The 25234-nt window shown below is 38.0% G+C and overlaps 1 protein-coding gene across 2 annotated transcripts in view; it reads right to left on the bottom strand.

Annotated features, from left to right (window-relative positions):
- Window positions 1-25234, bottom strand: part of CTNNA3 (catenin alpha 3) — a 1573809-nt gene that overhangs the window by 1483390 nt on the left and 65185 nt on the right. For both annotated transcript variants that reach the window (XM_081824173.1, XM_081824174.1), the window contains one exon: window positions 16688-16791. In XM_081824173.1, the coding sequence (XP_081680299.1) occupies window positions 16688-16791 (104 nt within the window). The remainder of the gene's footprint in view (window positions 1-16687; window positions 16792-25234) is intronic.

Below are 25234 nucleotides of genomic sequence, written 5' to 3'. Positions count from 1 at the left end.
GGGTATGTGCTCTGGTAAGTGCTGTGAATTGTGCAAGACTGTTGAATCTCAGATCTGTACCTCTGAAACAAATAATGCAATATATGTTAAGAAAAAAAAAAAAAGAGGGTAGCAGGAGGGGAAGAATGAAGGGGGGGAAATCGGAGGGGTAGACGAACCATGAGAGACAATGGACTCTGAAAAACAAACTGAGGGTTCTAGAGGGGATGGGGGTGGGAGGATGGGTTAGCCTGGTGATGGGTATTGAGGAGGGCACGTTCTGCATGGAGCACTGGGTGTTATGCACAAACAATGAATCATGGAACACTACATCTAAAACTAATGATGTAATGTATGGTGATTAACATAACAATAAAAAATTTTTTTAAAAAATAAGGTAGAAAATGTGTCTAAATTGAAGAAACACAGTATTTTGCTTTATCAGGGTTGAGAATGCAAATTGTTTCCTAAAAGAAAAAACTCAGGGGTGGCTGGCTGGCTTAGTCAGAGGAACATGTGACTTTTGATTTCAGAGTCATGAGTTCGAGCCCCATGTTGGATGTAGAGATTTTAAATAAATTTTAAAAAAAATTGTTTAAAGAAAGGACTCATCTGAAAATCACAAAGCGCATTTGTTAAGCCTTAGTTTGTAGAGCACTCAGTACTATAATACTATATATATCCAAATTCAGCTATATCAGAGTTAAGTAACTTTTCCAGAGGTAAAAATTATTTCTAGATTATAACAAACTATGTCCTGGTTCCAAACGTCCTGAAGGAGAAGCACTAACTCTTGAAAATCTTCTCATTTCTCAGGTCATGGTTCCTAGTAACCATGGGCTTGCTTAGTCAGAGTGTGGGAGAGGCAGGTCCCCTTCAGAAAAAAGTGGACAGGTCCCTCACAACAGGACAATCACCCCTGGGCAGCCTCTTCAGAGCAGAGCAACAAATGAGTATCAGAGCTGAGAAATTCCTGCTTACTCTGTACCAGCAGACAGATAAGGGTATAAGGCAGTGGTTTTCAACTCTAGCGACATGATGTTGCAATTTAAAAGTTAAAATTTACAGTCTCCAACACCACCTTCTCAAACTTTACTGCAACACTGGATCTTATTACACCATAGATTCTGACTCAGGAGGCAGGGTGTAAGGGTCTGCATTTTTTAGGAGTTCCTAAGTGAACCGGACGCAGCAAGTCCATAGACAGCACTGAGGTGGCAGCAAGGTCCTAAAACACCAGTGGCTATACAATACAATCACCTGGGGGACTTTTTAAAAATACTGTTAACAGAGTCCTACTCAGGATTCTGATTTAATTGGCCTTAGCTGTGGCCTGGGTATCAGGATGTTTGTAAGTTCCTTAAGGGATGCCCTTGTATAACTAAAGTTGAGAAGCAATGGTGCAGGTGACTATAAATACACACTTTTTCATGTGATGTGACACCACACCACAATTTCAGACTTGTGCATTATGAATCTCTTTCCTCATGGCAATTTCACCCCAAATAATAGTCCACCAAAACTAAGATGCCATGGATACTCAAAAAACTTAAAAGAGTCCACCATAACCTAGTCCATATGTGGATCCATAATGCTATCTAATAGTGGACTGCTGAGTAAGGGAGAACTGCAGAACATGGATCCAAGACCTCAACTCTAGTAGTTTTCCTAGAGCTGCTAGTAACAATCTTAATGGGACCTAGGAGGAATAACTGAGCATGTTACCGAGTTGATGCAGTAGGTTACCCCCAGGAATTCCTTACAAATTTATTCCAGGTGAGCACTACTGAACCCATTAATAAAAGACAGAAGGGGCACTATACTAGGGCAAGCCTTGGGCCAAGATGCAGAACCAGGTTCACTACCGGCTGATATTAAGGCCAGCACAGCATTTCTCACATTGTAATCTCCCGGGAGTTTTTAAAATTACTGCTTGGTCCTACTCCCAAAGATTCTAATTTAATTGGTTTCCTGTGTGGCCTGGGCATCAGGATTTTTAAAAGCTCCCCAGGGGATTTTAATGTGCAGCCAGGGTTGAAAACCACTGGACTAACAGGATCTCAATAGCAACAGAAATTTTCTGAATTGCCTAGTTAGCACTCTTCCCCCAAGTACAGGGCTTGGCCACAAATCACCCCATCAAAATTTCCTCACTGGGAGCTCCCAACTGTGTATGGGATACTGCCCATTTCTTACCCTTCTTTAATCAGTAAGTACAGATTATCTCCATGAGAAAATTGTCAGTCTAGAGGAGGGGCCTGCAACTTAAGTCCCCAGGGCCAAATCTGGCCACTTGTTTGTTTTCTAAGTTTTATTGGAACACAGCCATGTTTTATTGTAAACATCCATTTGTTTACATATTGCCTATGGCTGCTTTCAAACTCAAACAGCAGAGGAGTTGCAACAGAGACCCTACGGCTGTCAAAGCTGAAACTATTTACTATCTGGACCTATACAGAAAAAGTTTGCCAATTACTAGTCTAGACTCCTGGACTGTCAAGCTGTGGCAGTATTTCCTGAGACAAGCTGCGTGTTCTGAAATAGTCCAGGAACTTCTGTGAAGGGTAGAATCACACTTCAAGCAGTGAAGATGATGACATCTGAGGAGATATGGACTCCTATCCCTTCAGCCAGCTGAACCACAATCGCTCCCATCAATCTAGTATGTTCCACTAAAAAGGCAAATAGATCTGGGCTTATCAGTCTATACCACCTGGCTGCTTATGGAATCAGTTTATAAGAAAAAGACCTATTCCACAGCTAAGTTAGAGGTGGATATCTGTGGGATCAGTCTGAATTTGTGGAGGAAAAGATAAGCTGTGATCAAAAGATAAAGTATTAACAGAAGTGGAATGGATTGGGGGTGGTAAGAGAAACAAGAACAACATGGCAGCAATGTTGGAGTAGAATGAAAATCAGAGTCTGATAGAATAAAAGGTCTAGGAAGCAAGTGAGAAGAGTGAAAATATGCAGAGACTGACATCTGCTCACAGCTAATCTCAAAGCTACCAAATTCTGCTGGTGGGAGCATCCCTTATATGCTCAGCCATGCACAATCCTGCTGGACTCATGCTATTTTAATCAATTAGCTATTAGTTTTTCTTATGCTTATTTTAATTTAAAAAATGGCTTCCTTTTTCTCAATTATTTGTTTCTCAAGGAAACTACAGAGTCACAACTTTCCCATGGGAGTTTTCTGGCAGTAAATGAATGCAGAAATTAAAGAATTAAATTTATTAGAATAAATTCAACTATTACTGAATCACCTTTAACTTTAAAACATTATTAAGGCAGAATTAAGTTTACTTATTCATCCTACCATAAAAATAACATCTTTATACTTATTAAGCCTTGAACCTGTGTTTAAATAAGACATTTATTTACAAACCTTTAAGGTTACTTGTTGAGATCATAGTCAAAACTCTAATATTTGCATATAAAGTATCTACAAAAACACTATATGTGTGCAGACCCATCTTTCAGATTTCCCTGGAACCTTCAAGATTAATTCTGACATAAATTCTATTGATAGAATAATCAGCAAGGTTACTGAAAAGAAGCTTGGTGATAAAGTCAAGGAAACCTAAGTAAATGGCATCATGCTTATTCAAAATGACCTATGAAATGACAGAAAACCACCACAAATGAAACTTGAATTCTTTTCTGAAAGAAACAAAGGAAATTATATTCTAGGAGGCTAAGAAGCCAAAGCATGTCTTCTCCTAGCTACCTGAAAGTCAATCAGATCTGTCTGTAGAACAGTGAGAAATGAACCCTTTGGACCTCTAAGTATCTAATTGCTTTTTTGCTTTCTTTCCCCTTGGCTGAAGGAGAGAAAGAAATTCTGTTGAGAGTAGGGTATGGCAGAGAGGTTCTGCGTAAGAGCCAGGAAAGAAAGAAAAACATGGTGCTTAGAGGAGTAAGAATTCACCATCCAGACACTTGTATTGGGTTTTACTCTAACAAGGAAAGGAAGGAGACTGGAGAAGGAGCTGAAAGGGGAATTCTGTGTGACTCTAGGTGTAAGCATTACTTCATTGCAGCCCACGTGACAGCACTGTTGGGAAGAAAGGCGTTATCCCCTCTTTTGTAGGAGCCCAGTGCCATTCTGCCACCTTGAGAACTGGCAGCTTTGGAGGCATTGGGACATGGCTACCTTGACATGTCATCCCTGGCCTCATGATGGGCATCACTGGCAGTGGATCATCAAGACAAAGTTAGAGAAAATGGGAAAACATGACAGATAGTTTTGGAAGCACAAGTGAGTCATACCTCAGAAACTCCAAATTCTGGAAATGAGAAGGAAAAAAAAAAAAAAAAAAGACTTTGCAGGAAAATCTCCATTCTAGCATAAGTAATGAGGACAACTACAGGAACCCCGGATTGCTGTTACTAATGGAAGTTCTTTCGAACTTTTAGACACTTGTTTTGAGCTTTTCAGAACTTTTAGAAGGGAAGGTAGGAGGCCAGGGAACCAGATTACATAAGGAAAACAAGCATCAGGCCTACGTGGCCAGTGCTCAAGGGAACTGGGAACAGTGAGGCCCCATAGAGGCCAGAGTATAATTCTGAGACAGAATGTGGTTTGGAAACTGGAAGGACACATTAAAACTCTGGTAAATAAGTAACCTTACTGTCCCTCAACAGCAGGAGTTTGTGGATCTGAACTTGAAAACTGCTCCACTAGGACTCTTATCCATGTCTCTACTTCTTTCTGTGTGTCTTTAGTTTAGCACCTGATAGAACCTTTAACCCTAGGTACTAACTGCTTAACTCTCAGTATGTAGTCAATCCCCTAACAAGAGGATGGTGATAAAACCAATTCACCATATTCCCCCAGAGGCAAAACTTGCATGCTAGATTGCCTCAGAGGCTCCTTGCCAACTGATACTCCGTGAGTATCAGTAAGTCAGCTGCCCACCAAAAAAGGAAGCCCTAAAAAGAAGGCAATGGGAAGATAATAGTTACTGAAGCTTTTCACAGTATTCCCATTCTCCTGAGTACAGGGCAGGATCACACATTCAGTATCCACACTAACCACATTACTTGCTTTGACAAAAGCAATAGAGGAACTGACATATATCACATTTGGGTGGACATTTTAGGACACTTTGCATGATTCATCATGTTCTCTCCTGTTACAACAGTGGATGTAAATACTGAGATGGAGCCTGGGTCCCTGGGTGCTGGTACTAAGTAGAGATCCCCTGCTAACTCACACTCTACATGTAGCTTGAGCAGGAAATGAACTTTTATTAAGCCTCAGAGATTTGGGATTTGTCTTATTACAGCATAACCTAGTTTATGCTGACTGATAAAAAGAGCTGGCAGATACTCTTCAACTAGACAGAATGAGTATTACTGAGTATATAAAACCATCCCCAAGGGAATCCCAGAAATAGATGGAGACACTATGGAAGCAGAAGCCAAGAAAAGGCCAAGAGGTCATACAAGAGTTAGGAGTAAGAGCCAGAAAAACAATGTTTATTACTATTGATTTAACTCTATATTTACCTCTTGAAAACATGGAATATATATATACATCATAAAATACATTTGAACCTTTGTTCCAAGAAAACTTTATATGAGATAACACATTATAAGAAGTTTGCTAATGTTTTTATCTTAATAGGTGTTATACGCAAACAATGAATCATGGAACACTACATCAAAAACTAATGATGTAATGTATGGCGATTAACATAACATAATAATAAAAAAAAAGATTTTGAGTAAGTCAATTCTTTTAGTTCACATTCAACATGAATCTGACACATAGAAAATTATATTTTGCGGCAAATAAGATTATAGACGGTTCTGTTATATAATGACTGTAGCATGATCTACCAGTTTGTATCTCCTTCAGAGAGTATACAACATAGAGATGTAAATTCTTTTAATCGCGATTCTGCATAAACAGACTTTCTGCACTGCACTGCCAAATCTGGATCTTGAAAGTGATAAACTGCAGTTGCCTACAGTTGCAATCATAAAAATGTAATTGCTGAGAAAAAAAATTATTTCTGACCCATTGGAGGAATTTATTACAGAGGGATGCAACTGTATAAGTTATAACACAGAGAAAATGAAAGCGAATGATTGAAATATATCCCAGACTGAACATCCCTGCAAAATGACCTAATGATTTACCTGTGCCCAAGAGAAAAAAAAATAGATTAAAGATAAATCAAGTTTGGTGTAGAACACTCTGGAACTATAAAAAGAGCAGAATAAAAATGTATGAATAAATGAACAGAAGCCAGAGTGACATAATAGTATCTATGACCAATTACTCCAAAAATTAAAATGTAATTTTGACTTTGAGTTATATACAGAGGTGGGAAGTAATTTCTGTGGAACCCTGAAAGCAAAGGAATATAACATTAAGATAAATAATGAGTAAAAGTGAGAATTTTTTTAATGGGGTTACTACACTGATAACTTCATCTGGCACTATGAACTTAAAGATCATGAACTTCTTTTGGAATGTTTTCCAGTATAATCACAGACAATATTACTTAAACCATGTAACTATTTCAAAATAAACACTCTTTGAAAAAAAAAGAATGTGATGAGATAGTCAATATGATGCTATTGTAGAAAAACACCTATAATACAATTTAATGAAAATTTTTACTTGTATTGATATGTAATACATGATCAAAGTGACAGATACAAGAAGGCTGGGCATTAACAAAAAGGTCAGTTATTTTAATAATTCTTTGAGTTTGAAATGCACTGGTTTTTGATAAGGATAATCCCTTTAAAATGAAAATCAAGAGTATGTCCAAATAATTTTGTTGCACTAGAATTCTCCTTTATGGGATAGTTTCTGAACACAGTAAATATTCTATCAATTATTAATATTTTTAATTTAATTTGACTTGAAGTTTGCTAAGATCTAGAAACTTTTTTCTAACTGGGATATTGGTAAACCGGTATACCATCAAGAAACATGTTCAAAAACATTGACAAAAATCTTAAGGAACATAAATTAGCAACTATACTTACATATAAATGCAAACTATATAGCATATAATAAGTACTAATTTCCCTTTCCTTAACCCATCTACTTGTAGATCATGAAAAGTCTGAACCCAGACACTATATTGAAAGCCCTCTAAAGTAATAAGCATGGTAACACTTTTTAAAAGAGTTAAATTTCTTTCCAGTCAAATAAAATTATTTCAGGTTATTTTCACCCTTTTAATTTTCTAGGTGGACTCAATAAATGTTTGCAGCTTATAAGAGTTTTTAAAAACGCCAGGAAATATATATAAACTGTGAAAGGCGTAGTCTTCAATGTGAATTTACTTAAAATATTCTGTTGACTGCTATATCAATGTACTTGACTAAAGCAAAACATCTATCGGTTTCAGTTAGAACATAAAAAGTAGTTTCGGGACACCTGGATGGCTCAGTCATTAGGCATCTGCCTTTGGCTCAGGTCATGATCCCAGGGTCCTGGGATCGAGTCCTGCATCAGGCTCCCAGCTCAGAGGGAAGCCTGCTTGTCCTTCTCCCACTCCCCCTGCTTGTGTTCCCTCTCTCGCTGTGTCTCTGTCAAACAAATAAATAAAATCTTTAGGGTGCCTGGGTGGCTCAGTTGGTTAAGCAACTGCCTTCGGCTCAGGTCATGATCCTGGAGTCCCTGGATCGAGTCCCGCATCGGGCTCCCTGCTCAGCAGGGAGTCTGCTTCTCCCTCTCCCGCTCCTCCCTCTTGTGCTCTCTTTCTCTGACTCTCTCTCTCAAATAAATAAATAAATAAAATCTTTTAAAAAATAAATAAATAAATAAATAAAATCTTTAAAAAAAAAAAGCAGTTTCTTCATAATGATACTTTCTCTGTTCATAAACAATATGTCAGCAGCCTTTGGGATTAGCAAGTCTTTTTTCAAATTTTTTTAATTTTATTTTATTTAAATTCAAGTAATTAACATATAAAGTATTATTAGTTTCAGAGGTAAAGTTTGGTGATGCATCAATTGCATATAACACCCAGTCCTCATTACATCGTGTGCCCTCCTTAATGTTGTCACCAAGTTACCCCAACCCCCACCGCCCTCCCCTCCAGGAATCCTCAGTTTGTTTCCTATAGTTAAGAGTCTTAATGTTATCTCCCTCTCCATTGTCACCTTATTTTATTTTTCCCTCCCTTCCCCTATGATCCTCTGTTTTGTTTCTTAAATTCCACATATGAGTGAAATCATATGATAACTGACTTTCTCTGACTGACTTATTTTGCTTAGCATAACACCCTCTAGTTTAATCCATGTCGCTGCAAATGATAAGTTTTTTTTTTGATGGCTAATATTCCATTATACACACACACACACACCACATCTTCTTTATTCATTCATCTGTCAGTGGACATCTAAGCTCTTTCCATATTTTGGCTATGGCAGACATTGCTGCTATAAACACTGGGGTGCAGGTGCCCCTTTGGATCACTACATTTGTATTCTTTGGGTAAATACTTAGAAGTGCAATTGCTGGGTCGTAAGGTAACTCTATTTATAACTATTTGAGGAACCTCCATAGTGTTTTCCAGAGTGGCTGCACCAGTTTGCATTCCCACCAACAGTGTAGGAGGGGTCCCCTTTTTCCTCATCCTCACCAACATCTGTTGTTTCCTGAATTGTTAATTTTAGTTATTCTGACTGGTGTGAGGTGGTAGCTCATTGTGGTTTTGATCTATATTTCCCTGATGCCAAGTGATGTTGAGCATTTTTCATGTGTCTGTTGGCCATTTGGATGTCTTCTTTGCAGAAATATCTGTTCATGTCTTCTGCCCATTTCTTGACTGGATTATTTACTTTTTGGGTGTTGAGTTTGATTAAGTTCTTCATAGATCTTGGACACTAATCCTTTATCTGATAAGATATTTGCAAATATCTTCTCCCATTCAGTTGGTTGTCTTTTGGTTTTGTTGACTGTTTCCTTTGCTGTGCAAAAGCTTTTTATCTTGATGAAGTCCCAATAGTTCATTTTTGCTTTTGTTTCCCTTGGCTTTGGAGATACGTCTAGCAAGAAGCTGCTGCAGCCGAAGTCAAAGAGCTTCCTGCCTATGTTCTCCCCTGGGATTTTGATGGATTCCGGTCTCACATTTAAGTCTTTCATCCATTTTGAGTCTATTTTTGTGTATGCTATAAGAAAATGGTCCAGTTTCACTCTCCTATATGTGGCTATCCAATTTTCCCAACACCATTTGTTGAAGAGACTGTCTTTTTTCCATTGGACATTCTTTTCTGCTTTGTCAAAGATTAGTTGACCATAAAGTTGAGGGTCCATTTCTGGGTTCCTTATTCTGTTCCATTGAACTATGTGTCTGTTTTTGTGCCAGTACCATACTGTCTTGATGATTACAGCTTTGTAATATAGCCTGAAGCCCGGAATTGTGATGCCACCAGCTTTGGTTTTCTTTTTCAACATTCCTTTAGCTATTCAGGGTCTTTTCTGGTTCCATATAAACTTTAGGATTATTTGTTTCAGCTCTGTGAAAAATGTTGATGGTATTTTCATAAGGATTGCATTGAATGTGTAGATTGCTCTGGGTAGTATAAACATTTTAACAATATTTATTCTTCCAGTCCATGAACATGGAATGTTTTTCCATTTCTTTGTGTCTTCCTCAATTTCTTTCATGAGCGTTCTATTTCTGAGTACAGATCCTTTGCCTCTTTGGTTAGATTTATTCCTAGGTATCTTACGGTTTTGGGTGCAATTGTAAATGGGATCGACTGTAATTTCTCTTTCTTCTGTCTCATTGTTAGTGTATAGGAATGCAACTGATTTCGGTGCATTGATTTTATATCCTGCCACTTTGCTGAATTCCTGTATGAGTTCTAGCAATTCTGGGGTGGACTCTTTTGGGTTTTCCACATAGACTATCAGGTCATCTGCAAAGAGTGAGAGTTTGACTTCTTTGCCGATTTGGATGCCTTTTATTTCTTTTTGTTGTCTGATTACTAGGACTTCTAGTAGTATGTTGTCAACAGTGGTGAGAGAGAACACCCCTGCCGTGTTCCTGACCTTAGGGGGAAAGCTCTCAGTTTTTCCCCATTGAGAATGATATTCGCTGTGGGCTTTTTGTATATGGCTTTTATGATATTGAGGTATGTTCCCTCTATCCCTACACTGTGAAGAGTTTTAATCAAGAAAGGATACTGTACTTTGTCAAATGCTTTTTCTGCATCTATTGAGAGGATCATATGGTTCTTGTCCCTTCTTTTATTAATGTGATGTATCACACTGATTGATTTGTGGATGTTGAACCCCCCTTGCAGACCAGGAATAAATCCCACTTGACTTTGGTGAATAATCCTTTTAATGTACTATTGGATCCTATTGGCTAGTATCTTGGTGAGAATTATTGCATCCATGTTCATCAGGGATATTGGTCTGTAATTCTTTTTGGTGAGGTCTTTGTCTGGTTTGGGGATCAAGGTAATGCTGGCCTCATAGAATGAGTGTGGAAGTTTTCCTTCCATTTCTATTTTTTTGGAGTAGTTTCAGAAGAATGGGTATTAATTCTTCTTTAAATGTTTGGTAGAATTCCCTTAGGAAGCCATCTGGTCTTGGATTCTTGTTTGTTGGGACATTCTTGATTGCTGCTTCAATTTTTTTGCTGGTTATGGATCTGTTCAAATTTTCCATTTCTTCCAGTTTCAGTTTTGGTAGTTTATATGTTTCTAGGAATGCATTCATTTCTTCCAGATTGCCTAATTGTTGGCAAATAATTGCTCATAATATGTTCTTATAATTGTATTTCTTCGGTGTTGGTTGTGATCTCTCCTCTTTCATTTATTATTTATTTATTTATTCTCTTTTCTTTTTGATAAGTCTGGCCAGGGGTTTATCAATCTTCTTAATCCTTTCAAATAACCAGCTCCTAGTTTCATTGATCTGTTCTATTGTTCTTTTGGTTTCTATTTCATTGATTTCTGCTCTGATCTTCATTAATTCTCTTCTCCTGCTAGGTTTGGGCTTTACTTACTGTTCTTTCTCCAGCTCCTTTAGGTGTATGGTTAGTATGTATATTTGAGACTTTTCTTATTTCTTGAGAAAGGCTTGTATTGCTATATACTTCCCTCTTAGACCACCTTTGCTGCATCCCAAAGGTTCTGAACTATTGTTTCCTGGTTGACCCATTCATTCTTTAGAAGGATGCTCTTTAACCTCTATGTATTTGTGTTCCTTCCAAACTTTCTCCTGTGATTGAGTTCAAGTTTTAAAGCACTGTGGTCTGAGATTATGCAGGGAATAATCCCAGTCTATTGGTACCGGTTGAGACCTGATTTGTGACCCAGTTTGTGATCTATTCTGGAGAATGTTCCATGTGCACTCAAGAAAAATGTGTAGTCTATTGCTTTAGGATGAAATGCCCTAAATATATCTGTGAAGTCCATCTGGTCCAGTTTCAGTCAAAGCCATTGTTTCCTTATTGATCTTCTGCTTAGATGGGTCTGTCCCTTGCTCTGAGTGGGATGTTAAAGTCCCTAACTAGGATGCCTGGATGGCTTAGTTGGTTACGCATCTGCCTTCAGCTCAGGTCACGATCTCAGGGTCCTGGGATCAAGCCTCACGTCAGGCCCCCTGCTCATAGAGGAGTCTAATTCTCCCTCTGCCCCTCCCCCACTCATGATCTCTGTCTCTGTCTCTCTCTCAAATAAATAAAATCTTTAAAATAAAGTCCCTAACTATTATTGTTTTATTACCAATGTGTTTCTTTAATTTTCTTATTAATTAGTTTATATAATTAGCTGTTCCCATGTTAGGGGCATAAATATTTACAGTTGTTAGATCTTCTTGTTGGATAGACCCCTTTATTATGATATAGTGTCCTTCTTCATCTCTTATTACAGTCTTTGGTTTAAAATCTAATTGGTCTGATATAGGGATTGCCACCCCAGTTTTCTTTTGATGTCCATTAACATGATAAATGGTTTTTCACCCCCTCACTTTCAATCTGGAGGTGTCTTTGGGTCTAAAATGAGTCTCTTGCAGACAGCATATCAATGGGTCTTGTTTTTTTTATCCAATCTGATACCCTGTGTCTTTTGATTGGGACATTTAGTCCATTTACATTCAGAGTAATTATTGAAAAATATGAATTTAGTGCCATTGTCTTACCTGTAAAGTCACTGTTTCTGTATATTGTCTCTGTTCCTTTCTGGTCTTTGTTACTTTTCAGCTCTCTTCACTTAAAGGAGCCCCTTTAATATTTCTTGCAGGGCTGGTTTAGTGATCACAAATTCTTTTAGTTTCTGTTTGTCCTGGAGGCTCTTTATCTCTCCTTCCATTCTGAGTGACCACCTTGCTGGATAAAGTATTCTTGGCTGCATATATTTCCCATTTAGCATGTTAAATATATCATGCCAGTCCTTTCTGCTCTGTGGCCAGGTCTGCTGCCAGCCTTATGTTTCTACCATTGTAGGCTAAGGACCTCTTGTTCCGAGCTGCTTTCAGGATTTTCTCTTTATTTCTGAAATTTGCAAGCTTCACTATTATATGTCTAGATGTTGGCCTATTTTTATTGATTTTGAGGGGGCTTTTCTGTGCTTCCTGGACTTGAATGCCTGTTTCCTTCCCCAGAATAGAGAAGTTCTCAGCTATAGTTTGCCCCTCTCTCTCTTTCTTCTTCTGGGATCCCAATTATTCTAATGTTGTTTCATCTTATGGTATCACTTATCTCTCGAATTCTGCCCTCGTGATCCAGTAGTCGTTTACCTCTCTTTTCCTCAGATTCCTTATTTTCCATCATTTTATCTTCTATATCACTGACTCTCTCTCCTGCCTCATATATCCTAGCAGTTAGGGCCTCCATTTTTTTATTGCATCTCAGAAATAGCCTTTTTGATTTCGACCAGATTTTAGTTCTTTTATTTCTCCACGAAGGGATTATCTAGTGTCTTCTATGCTTTTTTCAAGCCCAGTTATTATCTTTACAATCTTGTTTTGAATTCTAGTTCCAACATCTTACTTATACCCATATTTATTAGATCCCTAGCTGTGATTTCTGCCTCTTGCTCTCTTTTTGGGGGTGAGTTCTTCCATCTTGTCATTATGTCCAGAAAAGAATAGATGAAAGGGAGGGAAAATACAAATACAGCAACAATGACACCAGAAAAATATACACAAATCAGAAGAGAACCGAAACCAAAAAGAAAAGAAAAAGAAAAAAACTGAGAATAAAATCAAACAAGTAGAACAGAACAGAACAATAAACTGGATCCTGAGTGTATTTGGTCTGTTTATTAGAAGAAACTAGGTCCCAACATAGGCAAGAAAGAAAACCTCATATATATAGAAAAAATGTAGTTGAATACAATGAAATGAAGTCAAAAATGAAAAATATATATACAAACTGTAAGTGTAAAAATGAAAATATAAAAAGACTTAAAAAATAATTGATAAGATAATAGTTGAAAAGGATAATAAAATATAAAACTGAAGGGCTAAAGGATAATAACTATACCAGAAAAATATACACTACACTAATCAGAAGAGAACAGAAACCAAACAGAAAAAAAAGAGGGGGGTAGGGAATGGGAATAAAATCAGACAAGAGGTTGAACCAAACAGAACAGTAAGCTAGATCCTGGGTGTATTTTGGTCTGTGTGTTAGAAGAAACTAGAATAGGTCTCCCAAAATAGGTCAGAAAGAAAAACTTATATATATACAAAAATAAAGTTGAATACAATGAAAGGAAGCCAAAAATGAAAAATATATATATAAATTATAAGTGAAAAAATGAAAATTAAAAAAGACTTAAAAAATAATTGATAAAATAAGAAAATAGCTGAAAAGGATAATAAAATATAAAACTGAAGGGCTAAAGAATAATAAGAAAAAACCACTTCTATATACTTCTTTCCCCAAGAGCTGGAGTTTTACAGTTCTGTATGATTGGCAAACTTGGTATTTGCCAGAAGTTCCTGCTGGTTGGTCTTCTGGGGGAGGGACCTGTTACCTGATTCTCAGGTGTCTTTGCCCCGGCGGAACTGCACCGCCCTTGTCAGGGGGCCAGGCTCAGTGTAAGTGGGCTCCAGAGCTGGTGGGGGGTGGGAGTGAAAAATAGCTGTGCCCCAATCTCTAGCCCAGGAGCTGAAAGTTCGTGTCCCCCGCTCTTCGGTGCACCCTCACAGAAAAGTGGTCAATCACTGTTGTCTCCTCAGTTTCCATACACACTCTGTGTTAACACAGCCTGTGACTGAGCATTTTTATCTCAGGCACTCCACCCCAATTCGAGTCTCCAAACTTTATGAACTCTTGCGGCGTGCATGCACACCACTCCTCCCAGGGTAGGGAGGGGGTTCTCACTGCAGTTCTGCCTCTTGCTGGGCTCCTGCTCAGAGAGTGTTATATGGACAGGCAGTTCTCAGTTTATGGCAACACCAAGCAGTAAGCTGGAGCCTGGTCTCACTGTTTGCAACTGGCTGCCCCACTCCAATGCCTGGGAACTCTGCTGCACTCGGGCACCCCCATTCTTTTTGTGACCCCGGGGATCCTGAGACCAAGCTATCCCACCTGGGATTCCGCCTGCTTCGCCTCTTGAGTGCCTTTCAGGTAAACTTCTAAAAGTTCCGATTTTGCGCTCTGCTGCTTATGACACTTCCTGGTACCCAGCTTACAGAGGCTCCTTCCCTCCAGGTTTATCTTCCAGGGCACTGCTTCAGATTCACATTTCCTCACCTCCTACCTTGCAAAAAGTGGTTGCTTTTCTATTTGTAGAATTGTAGCAATTCTTTTCTCAGATCTCTGGTTGATTTTGCAGGTTTTCAGAATGATTTGATAAATATCTAGCTGATTTCCAGGGACCAGATGAAACTAGGATCCCCTACTCCTCCACCATCTTGGAGGGTCTTCTTATTAGCAAGTCTTAAGTGACCAACTCTAATGTTCTACCTTTACAGAACAAATAAGTGTTATGCAGTCACATACAAGTACTAGCCTTTACGAGCCATCACCAAAATGAAGGCCATTTCCCTATTCACACCTGGTAACTGCATAGGAACAAAATCTTAAATGATTTGTGAGAATTCATTTAAAAATTTCACCAAATAACTTGGTGATACATATAAAAAACATCACTTGGCATGAGGGAAATACAAATCAAAACCACAATGAGATACCACTCACACCTGTCAGAAGGACTAAAATGACAGAAAAAACAACAAGTGTTGGCAAGAATGTAGAGAAAAAGAATCCTCATGCACTGTTGGTGGGAATGCAAACTGGTGCAGTCACTGGAAAACAGTATGGAGGTTCCTCAAAAAATTAAAAATAGGATTACCATATGATCCATTAATTCCACTACTAGGTATTTACCCAAAAAATACAAAAACAGTAATTCAAAAATTATAAACACCTTCATATTTATTGCAGCATATCTGCATTAGCCAAATTGTGGAAATGGCCCAAGTGTCCATCAATTGATGTATGGATAAAGAAGTGGTCTATATATATATACACATATATATATATATACGATGAAATATTATTCAGCCATTAAAAAAGAAGGAAATCTTGCCATATGCAACAACATGGATGGACCTAGAGGGTATAATACTAAGTGAAATATGTCAGTCAGAGAAAGACAAGTACCATATGATTTCACTTACATGTGGAATTTAAGAAACAAAACTAATGAACAAACAAAAAAAACAGATACATAATTCAGAGAACAAACTGGTGGTTGCCAGAGGGAACATAGCAGGGATGGGTGAAACAAATAAAGGGAACTAAGAGTACACTTATCTCAATGAGCACTGAGAAATGTACAGAATTGTTGAATCATATTGTATACCTAAAACTAATATTACACTGTAGGTTAATTATACTTGAATAAAAAAAAAAGGAAAAAGGGATAATTTGTATTAGGAAGTATAATGTGTGGTAAGCCTATGGGAAGATCCTTCATAAATTTTGGGTAAAGGACAAAAAATTTAAATCTACAGATAGTGTAAGTTTTTTCAAGCTCTGCTTTAAGAACTCCAATAAGTAAAATCTGGACTTGCATAATAAGTCAGAGAATCATGATGTATATTATGAAAGGATTACTGACTTCATGAAAGATTTTATCACACAATTTCTTAAATAGCTGCTTTTCTCATACATTTTGGTATTTTAAAAATAATTTCCTATTTGACAAATGAGCCACCATGTGCCTTGGGACAAGTCACTGAAATTCTCTTGGCTCAATTTCCTCATCTATATAATAAGGATGGTTTTAACCATGCTGCCTGCCTCACTCAGTTTTCATGACTATATAAAGGTACTTTGAAAGCTATATATACATATTTTTATGGCTGTTGCTTTAAGATTTTATTTATTTATTTGAGAGAGAGAGTGCAGGCACAAGCGGGGATAGGGAGAGAGACAAGTAGAACCCCCACGGGGTTCAATCTCACAACCTCAAGATCAGGACCTGAGCCAAAATCAAGAGCTGGATGCTTAACCAACTGAGCGACCCAGGCACCCCACGTCTGTTGCTTTTAAGAGAGAATTGTGGGGGGGGGGTACTTTCCAAACTTTATTATTATTACTAAATATGTATTTTTTTATATTTTAGCAGTATCTTAAAAATCAATTTTAGATGACATATTCCCTCTATAAAAATCAAATCTTTCCTTGGTTCATGATCTACTTTTCTCATTTTTTAGTTCTTCTGAAGTTACATATTGTTATTTCCATGGTCTTCATACCTGGATTATGAGTGGCTCCAGTAGCTTCTCTACAGTGAATGTTTGTACCTGTAGATCCTGAGGATCAATATTCAGTGTGATTGGTGTTTCAGCCGACATGCTGCCTGTGCATAAAAATGAAAAGACACTTATTAATAAAGAAAAATACTTTCTAAAGGGAAGCACTAATGAAAATCATAGAGTACATGAGATTTGTACTCAGCACCTCTTCCTGATATCAGCTGTAGCCCTCAGAGGACCAGGGTGACAAGTCCACCAACAGAGAAATGAGATATTCCTTCCCCGTCTGTTCTCTGGTCGTGCGGTCTAGCCTTAGATCCTCTAACAAATTAATCTATGTTAGTATGTTCATGACTAAAATAATAACCCAGGGTGGGTTTGCATTTGTTCAGGAGTCTTAAGTAAAAATGAATGGCCAAGTTGGTGAGACATATCTTACAGCATGCAAGTCCTCTGACTTCCAAAAAATCATGGCACTGAGGCAGCCAGTGCTCATATTTTGCTTCTTCTTGTTAATGATAACTCAGATGAGGAGCCAAGTAGGACTTTGGAAGATGTGATACATCTCTATTTGTTTGGGGAACTGTTTGAGGGTTTTGACTGAAGAAGAAAGTTGGGGGCAGTTTACTTTCCTATACAGAAAATAAACTAATTTAAATTGGCATAGTTACTATAAAAAGAGAGAAAGGATGGATATTTGGGCAAGACAAAATAAGAAAAAAATGACCAGCCATCTTTAAGGCATTAACATTAATCTTAAAATCAGTGAGATTTTTGCATAAGAATACATAGATATCTCAAATAACCACACGTGGCATATATATCATAACATATTCAAATTAAAATTGGCCATAAAAACTATTACCCAAATTTCCAAGTCCACAAATTTGTATTAACTTATTCACAGTCAAGTACTTACTAAAGGCTCACAGAGATAAGCAGTAAGAAACATGTATTACCTATATGTAACTTAGTCTGTTAAAAAATAAATAAATTTATAGTCAAAAGAAACATGTTACCATCAATACAAAAACCTTCCCACTTAGATATTACCCATTTTCTTCTATATTTGCAGGCAAGAAAACATAAGATTCCACCCCCAGAAAATATTCAGATATTCCCTATGGCACCCATGGAAACTAAAACAAAAATATTTAGGAAGTACTACAGTAGTCCCCCCTTATCTAGAGTTTTGCTTTTTGTGGCTTCAGTTACCCAGTCGACATATCATCAGAAAGTAAATAGAAGCCTCATGCTACATCACAATGCCTAGGTCATTCACCTCACTTCATCTCAACAGATAGGCAGTTTACCATCACCCAAGATGAAGACTGAGTACAATAAGATATTTTGAAGAAAAGAGAGAGACCATATCATATAACTTTTATTACAGTATATTGTTATAATTGTTTTATTTTATTAGTTATTATTATTAACCTCCTACTGTGCCTAATTTATAAATTAAACTTTATCACAAGTAGGGGCGCCTGGGTCATTAAGCATCTGCCTTCAGCTCAGGTCATGATCCCAGGGTCCTGGGATCGAGCCCTGCATCGGGCTCCCTGCTCCGCAGGAAGCCTGCTTCTCCCTCTCACACTCCCCCTGCTTGTGTTCCCTCTCTCACTGTGTCTCTCTCTGTCAAATAAATGAATAAAATCATAAAAACTTTATCACAAGTATATACGTGGGAAAAGGGAAGGGAGGAAGGAAAGAATGAGTACATATTTTCATGGTGTTTCTCTTATCCAGAATCAATGCCTTCAACACTCCTTTCCATCCCAGTGATTCTAGGAGAGAGGACTGTTCTTTTTTCTATACCCCTGCCTCCAACCCCAAGGGATACCAGAGTCTCAGGGTAAGGCCCATGTTCCCTCCCAACTGTTTCCCCTGAGAGTCTATTCCCATTCTCCTCCTAGACTTTGTCAACATCCATTGGCCTAGTTCCATATAATCAGCATCTCTTTGCTCATCAACCTCTCCCACTCTAGTGGATCCTTCCCTAGATCCATAAATGTGTTACTGTATATATTCCAAAGATAATCATGATCTCCACGTGTATGTGTAAGTGAAAAGGTCAGTGTTTCACAAGGCCTTTCCACACTGTACACCTGATACACATGCAGAGAGAGACATACACATGAAACCATCCTGTAACTAAAATTAACTTTTATCTTGATGAAATCTAATTCTTAGGTTAATAACATAATTTTTTATTTATTTTTATTTTTTATTTGGTTTTGTTTTTGGGTGGGGGGAGCACCAAGGGAGAAGGAGAGAGAGAATCTTAAGCAGGCTCCATGCCCAGCGCAGAACCTGACGCGGAGCTTAGTCTCACAACCCTGAGATCATGACCTGAGCTGAAATCAGGAGTTGGATGCTTAACTGACCAAGCTACCCAGGAGCCCCCATAATTTTTTTTCAACAGAGGCAAATACTATAAAAGTTATACACCGATTTTTAACTGTGCAGGGAGGGGGAATGTCAGTGCCCTGAATCCCCACATTGGTCAAGGGTCAACTGTACTATAAATGTTGAGAATTTTATATAAAACCCACCAACACTGTTGATTTCAGAAAGAGAGCACACCTTCTGAAATGTAGCACATTTCTACACACAATCAAATGGCCTGTGCAGGGCATCTTTGCCCCCTTTCAGACTATCGTGTTGTGCTGTCTTCAGTCTATCCTTAACTCTACCACAAGCCACTCATACAAAGTGCCTACAATTCTTTTACTTTTTAAAAGACATTTTTGCCTTGGAAAAAAATACTATTCAAATTGCATTAAGTGAAAAAATATTGCTTGAATTTCTTTTCAAATGAAAGAATAAATTACTGTTATTCTATGATATAAAAATATATGAAGCATTTGAAATATGCTTCAAGTAAAATATGTTCCTGTTGAAAAAAAAAAATAACTTTAACTAAGGGTCTCATTTAAAATAAAGCATATCAGAAGGGAGATGGGTGGGAGGATGGGTGAAACAGGTGAAGAGGATTAAGAGTACACTTATTGTGATGAGCACTGAGCAATGTATAGAATTCTTGAATCACTATACTATACACCTGAAAATAATATAACACTGTATGTTAACTACACTGGAATTAAAATTTAAAACTCAATTTTAAAAATCATGGGTTTAAAAAATAGAGAGAGAGAGATACAAAGCCATATGACTTAGGCCTTTACTACCTTGTTTTTCTTCCCTTTTCACTGGTTTTATTTCCTTTCTAAAAGTAAAAACATGATCTCTTTTCTCAGCTATTCATCTGAAATACAGAATATATGTTTCAAGAAAGGCTCCATCACTATTGCCAAGTGGTTTCTCTCAAATGCATTTCTAGGACTGAAATGTTTTGTTTTGGTTTGGCTTGGTTTTGGTTTTGGTTTTGGCTTTTTCCAATCATTCCACCTACCACTTTGATTCCCTCTAACAGAAGCAAATCTAAATTGACAAATAGGATACTCCCATGATGACCCTTCTGCATAGCCTGGAGCCAATACATACAATAAAGTATGTCCTTCAGTCTCCATAACACCATAGGGTTCTATCAAATGAGTACTCACAAAGCAGTTCATTTGTTACCCCTTTCATGATGGGTACTATCCTACACAAAAATCAAGTCAAGATTACTGACATTGCTTTGTTCTTTCATATCAGAGACAAAAGTAGAGGACACTGCTGTGAACTAAAATAAGATCTAAGGGAACTTTCACAGCCTTTAAAAACATGTGCTTTCACAGAAATCCATTCACAATGGATTTTCAAAGCTACATTGAGCACCAGAAATTGGAGGCAAAGAAAATAAAAAATAAGAATAAAAATTATTCACATCATAAATAATCCTGCTAGAAAAATGTTTTTCAACAAAGAGATAAAAGACAAATCTAATTCAGCCAAAGTATCTTCTAAATCTGTGATCATGTCTTTAATACACATTAAGTAAAGAAAGTTGTTGAGAAGTTCAGTTTTTTCATGGAAAAATTATAAAATAATATACCAATAAGTCCTTGAAGAACCTTGGCTACATATAATTATTCTTTGAATAAATGCTCTTTCTTATAAAAATCTTTTGGATCTTTTGGATCTGTCCTGTTCAGTAATCCTGATTGACTGGAGATCAGGGCAGTAATAGGCAGAAAACGGCAGAATTTTGCAAATGAAGTTAAAGCAAGGTCAAAGTCTGACAAATTGTTACCAAATTCTTATAGCAATACCACAATGTGAACCCAAAATAAAAATCCTACTAGGTTGTGGGTATTATAACCCAAGGTATGATCCATAAAATCTAAAGAGTTAGGGAGTACTTCTCAAATTCAAGAATAACTCCTACAGCATCCTTCATTTCAACAATGTACTGGACTTGGATGAATAGAAATGATGAGATACTCACTATACCATTAGATTCTGGGATTACGTTTTTTGTTTTTTTTTTTAATTTGAGAGAGAGAGAGCACACGAGCCAGGGAAAGAGCACAAGGAGGGGAGAGAACACAAGGGAGAGGAAAGGGCAGAGGTGGAGGGAGAGGCAGAGGGGGAGGCAGAGGGAACAGGACAAGCAGACTTCCACAAAGCAGGGAGCCCGGCATGGGGCTCCATTCCAAGAACCTAGGATCATGATCTGAGTCGAAGGCAGATGCTTAACTGACTGAGCCACCCAGGCGCCCCTGGGATTACTTTTATAAAGTTCTTTCTTTTTTTTTTTTTTTTTAAAGATTTTATTTATTTATTTATTGGAGAGCGAGCGAGAGAGAAACAGCATGAGAGAGGAGAGGGTCAGAGGGAGAAGCAGGCTCCCCGCCGAGCCGGGAACCCGATGTGGGACTCGATCCCAGGACCCTGGGATCATGACCTGAGCCGAAGGCAGTCGCTTAACCAACTGAGCCACCCAGGCGCCCTATAAAGTTCTTTCTTATGTTGAATTGAAACCTGCCACTTCTTGACTTCTCTCCAATTGAGACTATTTTATAAAGTGGAAAAGGTACAGGTTTGAAGACAAAAAGACTAGATTAAAATCCCAGTTTTCAGAATCAAAGGGAGGAAAACAAATCACTTGCAGCAGTAATAGATGTCTCCAGAGAGAGTCCTTAGGGTAGAGCACATGCACCCATGTGGATCCTTCCCTTCTTCCCACACTATTATCCACAATACGTGAATTTCCTTTATTCCACTTTATTCCCTGCTTGCAACTGAACTTACATCAATTTTAAATTCATTTAGTTTAACAAGCATTTCATTTTTAAATGCAGCTAACTCTGAGGTCATACGGTGAACATATTCAATCACGCATTAATATGAACTAGCTCATTACTCTCCATCTGACACCCATATATGTCATTCTCAAAGCACAAACCATTGTATTCTAGTCATATCCTGGCAGCAGAAGAATGGGGTTTTTTTTGTTTTTGTTTTTTGGTTGTTTGTTTAAGATTTTGTTTATTTATTTGACAGAGAGAGAGACAGTGAGAGAGGGAACACAAGCAGGGGGAGAGGGAGAGGGAGAAGCAGGCTTCCCACCGAGCAGGGAGCCCGACATGGGGCTCGATCCCAGGACCCTGGGATCATGACCTGAGCCGAAGGCAGCCGCTTAACCAACTGAGCCACCCGGGCGCCCCAGCAGAAGAATGTTTGATCAGAGAGATGCACACAGAGGTCAATGGAAAATTTCAGCCATTTCCAAAATTTGCCTGGGGGTAGCCATTCCCTCACAAAGAGTAAAGAGAAAACTTTTCCACCTACTTCTCCCTACTGTAACACATGATCCCCTGTCTCCAAATTCTGAAGCTCAGGCTCCTCTTAGTAAAGCTATAATCCTTCTACGTAAGTTGACATGTTCTTATGGGATGGCTTAGAAACCTAATCATCTGTAATACAGTTCCTACAGAAAAGTCTCTAATATGAAATACTTAGTTTTAAAAAAAACTTTTTAACAGTTTGTAAGGTGACAGTTTATTCTCCTTTAAGATTATTAAATTCCATGTCAGAGTCATCAGACTTAGCTAATTAATATCTTTATACTCACTTTTCAACTAAATTTTTCAATTCTTTTTTACAAGGATTACTGTAAACCCAAATCTCCCCATCATATATTTGGGCAATTAATATTTCTTTGCCCCTAAATGCAGAATTTTATTTTTTCTTCCTAACATTTCATCCTGCAGAATCTAGACTTTTGTTCCCACCGGTCAAAAATTAATATTAGAGAATCCAACATGTTAACACCTCCTCCCAGTTTTCTATTTACCCATTAATCGTTCAGTATAAATTCTATAGTCTCCAGTTAAATCACCGAACAATGAGAGCCAGGCATGAAAACTGATTTTGATACCACTAGAAATCTCTTTTCAGATACATGATGATCAAGTAATAAACACTGTAGATAAATGAACGTTTCAACCAGTTATGAATCACTTTTTGTGAAATAATCTACTTTCTCGTCTAGTCAAAAAAACATGGGAGGATTTTTTTTTTTAATGTTTCAATGAAATAAAGACACCCTTTCCTTCCTATATAAGAATTCAATTTTTAAAAAAAAAATCTAGGGGCACCTGGGTGGCTCATTCGTTAAGCATCTGCCTTCGGCTCAGGACATGTTCCCAGGTCCTGGGATCGAGCCCCGCATCGGGCTCCCTGCTTGGCGGGAAGCCTGCTTCTCCCTCTCCCACTCCCCCTGCTTGTGTTCCTCCTCTCGCTGTATCTCTCTCTGTCAAATAAATAAAATCTTTAAAAAAAATAAAAAATAAAAATAAATCTAGTTTGACATAACTGACTCCTGGAGAATCCATGCCAAATGCTAGCAATTACTGCCATTTATTTACATTTTAATTCTTCAGTTTCCCTACAGTTTGGTGCCTAGATGTCCAGTCTAATTTTAGAGGCCACCTTTTTTCCTCTTTTGAAAATAAAGGTATTTGCCCTTCTTCTGATTCCCGACAGGTCTGTTATTTCTTAGTGACTCCCAGGTTCTGTGATCACATTTGCAGATCATTTTAGAATTAAGGGACATACTTTTTCAAAAGATACATAATTCAACCAATTTAAAGAGACTAAGATAGCTCCTTTATTTTCATCATCTAGGGTTTCAATTCTTTTTTAATTAATTAAAAATTTTATTAAGTAATACAAGGTTCAACTACATATATGGTTAAAAACAAGTCTCTCTCCCATCCCTATCCTCCGGCCCTAACTTCTCTCCCACAGGCAACTGCTTTGGTCATTTTCTCATAGTTTCAGAGATATCATAGATCATACCAGCATAGAAGGGTTTAATACAAATTCTAACAGACCTGCCTCTTCCACTTAATTCAATTCCCCAGTACCGGTGTTTGTTCCAGCTTGCCCACATGACATCACACTATCACAGCTTGTATTACCTGTCAGCTGCTAATCTCACATCATCTGACTCATGCACAGGACATATTCCTTCCTTAGGCTTTCTATTTCTCTTTCTCTCAGTCTATAACTTTGGAAGTCCCTTTTTCTTTCCTTTAGCACCCCTTTCAACCCTACAAAATGAGAATTGCCTTAGCCTTCCCAACATTATTTTTCCTAGTTCCAGCCATTCTCTTTTACTTGCCTTAAGTAATATGTCCCTTTTCCCATCTTTGATCCATATTCTTTTCAAATTTGTGCTCCCTACACAGAAACACTAGGATTTGAGGCCATTGATGTTATTGTTAAATGATTGTTTATGAAGCACTACCCCAGATTCTGGTGAAAGAAAAAGTAGTGAAGCCAAGGCCCAGCTGGCTCTCTTGTTTCTTCATTTTTAATTCATCAAATTTCTCTTTGGTCCTATACAGTCCCTTAAAATCATACTTACCATTAATCTAAAATTTCTGAAATTTGCTTCTCTTAACATTGAGGACACATGTGTAACTGTGTCTAACAGTGTTTTATTTACAACTGTCACCTCTACAATAAAACACTTTCTCCCAAACCAGTACTGTCCATACACTTAGACAAGAGCTGCCCCACCCCGGATCCTCATGTTTTGGAAGAGTCCAAGGGACCAAGGTAATGTGCCCTCCCAGAACCCACACCTACCCTTCCTGACATGCTCAGGGTATCCAGTACCCCACCTCTCTGCTCAAGCAGCCCAAACCTATTTCCAGGGTCTATGCCAGCCTGTTCCTAGCATCCATCCTACCAAAAATAAATGACTCAACATGCCCATCCCTATACTTGAGAGGTGGCCAGGAGGCAGCTTCCCCCCAAAAATTATGAGTTTGATGGAATTTGTATGTGCAGGCTGGACTGTCCACTTGTACATGCTTGAGGCCTCTCAAATGCAAAACAGAGCCAGAAGAGAAGGGGGCAGACCACATATCAAGGGCAGGAGTGAGCTCCCCATCCACCACCTCATTCTAACAAGAAACTTCAAGGAATCCAAGAATTCTAACTCCAAATCTTGTCTTCCAGGTCATTTTGAAGGAGTATTTCTCAAGGTAGAAAGACAGGAAGGTAGAACCTACCGTAGCAGCTTGTTAGCTTGATTTGTAACTTTTACATATATAAGTGTGGTATGCAGGCCTCCCTTTATAGCTT

The sequence above is a fragment of the Leptonychotes weddellii genome, chromosome 6 (assembly GCF_054177405.1).
Source record: "Leptonychotes weddellii isolate Sample4059 chromosome 6, ASM5417740v2, whole genome shotgun sequence".
Taxonomy (NCBI): Eukaryota; Metazoa; Chordata; class Mammalia; order Carnivora; family Phocidae; genus Leptonychotes; species Leptonychotes weddellii.
The sequence above is the reverse complement of the archived record's forward strand: the minus strand, read 5'-3'. Positions and strand labels throughout refer to the sequence as shown.